The sequence below is a fragment of the Colobus angolensis genome, unplaced genomic scaffold (assembly GCF_000951035.1).
Source record: "Colobus angolensis palliatus isolate OR3802 unplaced genomic scaffold, Cang.pa_1.0 Scaffold105, whole genome shotgun sequence".
NCBI classification, from domain to species: Eukaryota; Metazoa; Chordata; class Mammalia; order Primates; family Cercopithecidae; genus Colobus; species Colobus angolensis.
In genome coordinates, this window is record NW_012111475.1 from 4,559,747 (window position 1) to 4,566,084 (window position 6,338).

The 6,338-nt window shown below is 38.1% G+C and overlaps 1 protein-coding gene across 3 annotated transcripts in view; it reads left to right on the plus strand.

Annotated features, from left to right (window-relative positions):
- BTBD9 (BTB (POZ) domain containing 9) overlaps nucleotides 1-6,338 on the plus strand; it is a 445,323-nt gene that overhangs the window by 26,961 nt on the left and 412,024 nt on the right. For all 3 annotated transcript variants that reach the window (XM_011944428.1, XM_011944442.1, XM_011944434.1), the window contains one exon: nucleotides 5,029-5,248. In XM_011944428.1, coding sequence (XP_011799818.1) covers nucleotides 5,029-5,248 — 220 coding nt within the window. The remainder of the gene's footprint in view (nucleotides 1-5,028; nucleotides 5,249-6,338) is intronic.

A 6,338-nucleotide genomic window follows, 5' to 3' on the forward strand; every position in this document is an offset into this window, starting at 1 on the left:
ATCTGGACTTTTGTTTTTTTAAGTGATAAATGAGTGGCTGAATGAATCCATCCCTGGCTTCTAAACTAGAATTTAAATTTGTCTCATCTATCACATAAAGACAGTAATAGTAACAGTGAACCTTTAATACTTTCAAAGCTCTTGGAGCTGGGCGCAGTGGCTCACACTTGTTATGCCAGCACTTTGGGAGGCTAAGGCAGGAGGACCACTTGAGGCAAGGGGTTCAAGATCAGCCTGGGCAATATAGTGAGATGCAGTCTCTAAAAAATGTTTTTTTAATTAGATGGGTGTGATGGTGCGTGCCTGTAGTCCCAGCTGCTTGGGAAGCTGAGACAGGAGAATGACTTGAGCCCAGTAGTTTGAGGCTGCAATGAGCTATAATTGTGCCACCACACTCCAGCCTATGTGACAGAGCAAGACCCTGTCTCTAAATAATACAAAAAAATAAATAAAACTCTTTGACTTTGTATCGTCAAAGATAGAAGATGCTATTTGTATCTTCCCAACTATAGTTTATTGTGATAGAGAAAATCTCATCTGTAAATAGGGGATATATAAGTCATCTCTAATGAGTATTCCTCCATGGGAGTGTATAGTATTGGTATATGTGCTCTTGTCTCCTGAGTGGTGAGCTCCGGAGAGCTGAGTCTAGTACAGTGAGCAGCACGTAGGAAGCACTATAGGATTTTTTTTTTATTTAATAGTATGAAGGTCCCTTTCAGCTCTATGATCTATGTAACTTGCCTAAATTACCAAGTGAATTCAATGCCAGAACTGGAACCAAAGTGCTGGTCTTGTGACTCACCAGGCAAATACTCCTTCATAGATTCTTCTGCCTGGGTTCTTTTTTATTTTTGAGTACCAGTACTGTCAGATGTGGAAAGGAGGCCTGCAGAGAGTGGGAAAGCGGGGGCGGGGTGGGGGGGGGGTTAAGGTAACACAGGAATTGTAAAGTAAGTCACTTGTAATGCTGCAGTTCTTGGGGATTATTCACAGGAAAGGAGTATCCATACATTTTCTAGGGAAGTTGGGATGGGGAGTAGAAAATGATTTAGGTGATAGAATTGGGTAAGTAGATTGCTTTGGGCAGAGAACTAAGTCTGGATCCAAATAATCCAGTGGGGCAAATGACCATGTCAACCTACATGTAATAGGGAGTTCGATAAAAGATAATTAAGAACATAAAGCAGTGAAAGAAAAGCACGAGGTAATTAAACCAGCACTCCTTGCAGATTTTGGCACTGTGTAGCTAGGGGTACGTTCTGCTTCATTTCTCCTTAACTTTTCTTTCTAATAATTAGCAATTTCTACCTAGCTGTAGAACTTCAAAGCTTAATATTTTTCTTAATGCTTGTAAAATGCATCAAAAATTATGTGTAAAAAATTATGATTATCTACTATCTTGTTTAATCTCTATCAGCTTGTTTTTTCAAGACAGAGTTTTGTTCTGTCATCCAGGCTGGAGTGCAGTGGCATGATCTTGGCTCACTGCAACTTCCACCTCCCAGGTTCAAGTGATTCTCCTGTCTCGGCTACCCAGGTAGCTGGGATTATAGGCATGTACCACCATCACGCTCAGCTAATTTTTTGTATTTTTAGTAGAGATGGGGTTTTGCCATGTTGGCCAGGATGGTCTCAAACTCCTGTACTCAAGTAATCCACCTGCCTCGGCCTCCCAAAGTGCTGGGATTACAAGTGTGAGCCACTGCGCCCAGCCGGCACTTTGTATTTTTTTAAGAGCTTTTCTTTCTCTACTGATGGACAGATATAGCCACTAAGAATATTTATGATTTGATTTATTTTATTATGATTTAAATTTTCTCATGATCATTCTTCCTATTATATTCATCACTTAATTATGGATTTTGCAGAAAAAGTCTTGGAGTTAATATTTTTATCCAATGAGATACTCATATTCTAGTTACCATGAGAGAATTTCCACTTGTATAGATGTTCTCTGTTCTGAAGTAAAAAGTACTCTCAGGGAATGAATCTGTCTGTATCAAGAATGGTTAGGAAAGTTTTCAAATACCCTTGAAATAAACTTCAAAAGAAGACTTAGACTTGTGGTAGAAATTTCATTTCCATTTTAGACTTTAGTCACAATCACTTGAAACTTTTGTGCCTAGTATGTTACCCCTAGCTTGATAAGTTTTAATGTTGAAGAAACTTACGTTTAGAGAAAATCCGAAGGTGGCATTAGGTGGCATTAGTTTCTAAATCTGAGAGGTTGATGTTCCCGTCTTGGGCCTCGTTTTTTTATTTTTTATTTTTGAGATGTAGTCTTGGCTCTGTCGCCCAGGCTGTAGTGCAGTGACACGATCTCAGCTCATTGCAACCTCAGCCTCCGAAGTAACTGGGATTCCAGGCTCACGTCACCACACCTGGCTAATTTTGTATTTTTAGTAGAGATGGGGTTTCACCATGTTGGTCAGGTTGGTCTTGAACTCCTGACCTCAGGCGATCCACCTGCCTGGGCCTCCCAGAGTGCTGGGATTATAGGTGTGAGCCACCGTGCCCAGCCTTTGGCTTAGTTTTGGCTTGTGGTGTCAGGACTGCAGGAGATGGTTCCAGGGATCAGCAGCAACAGACTTTGCACCTCTACTTTTTATACCTAGCAAGAAGGGAAAACATGTTTATTTTTACCAAGTAGTTATGCATCATTGATATCTGAAAAGCATGGATTTCAAGCTTTTGTTTCTTTGCTTGCTTGCTTATAAAATACTTCCTCTCTAGATTGGAGGTGTCAGGAGGGCAGGGCCTATCTCTGTCGAGTTAGCCAATTATTCCCAAAACCTTGCATGGTGCCTGGTACAAAATGAGTCCTCAGAAAAATGCTTTTTGACTGGAACTGAATGAGTGCTTTATATGTTACTTTAGCATATATTATCTGTAGTGTAATTTTTATCTGTAGTGTAATTTTTACAGTAACCCTATGAGGTCGGTTGGATAAAGTATTCTTTTTAGCAGAGAAAGCAGATTCAGAGAGACTGACAGGCCTTACTCAAGGGGAGTGAATGATAGAACCTGAATCTTAAGCTTAGGTTTTTTCACTTTAAGTCTAACTTTTTTTTTTCCCCCTATATCAGACTATTTGTTTTTTTCCTCTGGGTCTAAGGCAATCTTAGAGGGAAGTGCGGATTAGAAAGAGGGAGAAGGTATGGCCATTCATCAGGAACCCTTCAAGAGGGAAGTAGCAGAATATTCTGTTAAAACACAGGGCCCCTGCAGGCTGACTGCTTGGGTTCTAATCTCAGCTCTGCTACTTGCTGGCTCTGTGACCTGGGGCAAGTAAGCCTGTCTAACTTTTCTCTGCCTCCACTTCTCATCTGTGAAATGGATGTAATAATAGTACAGTACTCAAAGGATTATTACGAGGAGTACATCAAAGGAACTAATATTTGCAAGGTGCTTAGGACAGTGTCTAGCACATTGTGTATTATAGAAGATTTGTTAAATAGGAAGAATATGGGTGATTATCACATGCTAATAGAATTTAGAAAGTTATAAATCGATAGCACTTAAACTTCTGATGGTAAGAAGTTAAGCATAACTAGGATGTTTTGTTTATTTTTGCTGGGTTGCTACAGTCTTTTGCTTCCATTTTAAACTTCCATTTTTCAGCTGCAATTTATTGTTCTTTTCTGGTGCCACTCTCTTTACTCATCTTCATTTGAAATTAAAATTTTTTTTCCAGAAATCTTCAATGATGAATTACTTTTTAACAAGAACCTGATTGTAGCTCACACTTTCCCCTATTCAGATCACACAGCCAAAATGTGTGCGTACTGTGAGAATTTGGTATTTTTTTACAGTATGTAAACTTACATAGTTGTTCTCTTATTGTGTGCTTTTTAATATGTTTTCTTAATAGTAATGGCTATATATTTTGAAAAGCATATATATATGAGTGGAGCTCATAATATGCTTTACAAACATCATCTCATTTAATTCTTAAACAGAAACACCTGGGGGATAGATCTGTGGGGCGAGGGAGGGGGAGGTCTCCCCCTCCCCCATTGAGAAATAGAATTTGAGAGAGGGAAACTTCTTTAAAGTGATGTACCTGGCTAAAGGTGAAGCCACTGTTTAATCTCGGACTCTTCAAGCTCTTAACATCTTTCTGCAGCCTCTTGTCTTTCCATGGAGAGTGTCAGTTTTAGAATGTTAGTACCTGGAAGATAGGTTCCAGATCTGTGAAGCATAATTAACATAGAGGACTTCAGCGTTCCAGGCACAATTGATACTTAATAAATCTAATGTTGGTGAGGGGAGGGGATTTAATAGTAACCATAATTCTGATTTTGATGACAGACTATCAATTTTCATTTTTAAAAATTCTCAGGTGCAGAAAAAGATATCTTCTTTTAAATCTTGTTTTATAAGATAGATTAATTGATTCAGCATATTCATGTATGACTAACAGCTATGCTATATTGGAACCTTTCTTTTTCTGTTGTTTTATCAGATTTCTGACCTGTTTGCTTTGCTTTTATACACTGTCCTCAGTCCAGATGGCAGGTACAGGTCATCTTCCATGCTATTTTTGTGTAGTAGATATTTAAGTTACTAATAGAATGAACTCAGCAGAGCCGATTTGTTTGTCCTAGTACATGCCTTTTCTAGTTTATTAACTTTTGAAAAGTAACATCAGTCTCAAGCACTTTGTGATTGTGATACTAACATTAAATTTAAACTCTGAACAGTGTTTTTTTGCTTGTTTGTTTGTTTGTTTTTAATAGGGACAGGGTTTTCTCATGTTGCCCAGGCTGGTCTCAAACTCCTGGGCTCAAGTGACCCGCCTCGGCCTCCTGAAGTGCTGGAATTACAGGCATGAGCCACTGCACCTGGCCTCCGAATGGTGTCTTAGTCCTTATAGATGTTCTGTATTTTCTATTCCATAAACTTGCCTATGCTCTTCTTAAATGCAGATACTAGAATAAAGTGGAATGCTAGAATTGTTTTTTTTTTTCAAAAAAGATAGAATAACTTAACCATTAACCTAGCTTTTTGCATTTTTAACTGTAGTACCAGAAGAAAACATTGCAACTATGAAGTATGGAGCCCAAGTTGTAAAGGGGGAGCTGAAATCAGCCTTATTAGATGGTGATACTCAAAATTATGATTTGGATCATGGATTTTCAAGGCACCCAATTGATGATGACTGCCGTTCCGGCATCGAGATTAAGCTAGGTCAGCCGTCCATTATCAATCACATACGGATACTCCTGTGGGACCGAGATAGCCGGTAAGTGATTAGCATGACTTAGAAACTGACATTATATTTGAGATGACTTAACTTTGTGGTCATCTACTTTTGTTTTATAGATATGATGGTTTATCTCTTTGTGATCATTCTGCTATCTCTTGAAGGTTGGTTTTGGGGAAAGAGTTAAAGGGTACATTTCTTTAAAAGAAATACACTTTTTTGTTTTTTTCTTCTTATAAAAATAATGTGTGTTTATTGTAGAAACCGTAGAAAATATAGAAAAGCACATAGAAGAAAATAAAAATTGCTAGTAATCTCATTACCGATTATTAATCTTCATATGTACCTAGCTAGTGTTTTTTTCAATTATGCATGGACACATACGCACACAAAACAGAAACCTGCACAAACGTAGTTTTATGGATTAGATATACAAAGAGCTAATTTTACTTTTAATACATTGTGAACATTCTACCCTTTAAAAAATATTCCTCTAAAATGTATTTTTAATAGTTGTTTTGTATTCTACCATGAGTTAACATTATTTACTTGATTGATTAGTTTTGGATATTATAACCTTTTAAATGCATTTTACCCTATGAAAAGAGAAGTATTGTCTTTTAGTGTGTAGATAAGTATTATCCTCAAAACAAAAGAAATTTGTGAGAAAATTTAATGAACTCCAGTTTGGAAACCCATTCAGTTTCTTAGGGGCTTCAGAATTCTGCCTTTCTTCCAGCCACTGTGATGCTTTCACCTGCTGTGGCTTCTAGGTTCAACCATAATGGCAGAAGTACCAGAGCAGTATGGTGACAAGAACTGAACTGTTTCCTTCATTGCTGTTTATCATAAACCTAAACCCTGCATACCCAGAAACTGTGCCCCACTGATGCCTCTTTAGATCTGGGCATGAAGGGCTTAAATAGTAATGATGATGATGTCCTGCAAACCTTACAAGGTAGTGTGTTTCTTCTGTTAGCACCACTGCCACCACCCTGGCTTTTTAGGCCATTTGGGCACAGTGTGAAGGGAAGCTTTATGAAGTAAGAGTCAGCATTTCCCATGTGCATGGGTGTGTGAGATCCCCAGGTTATCTTTTCCTGTTTGCCTTTTTTTTTTTTTTTTTTTT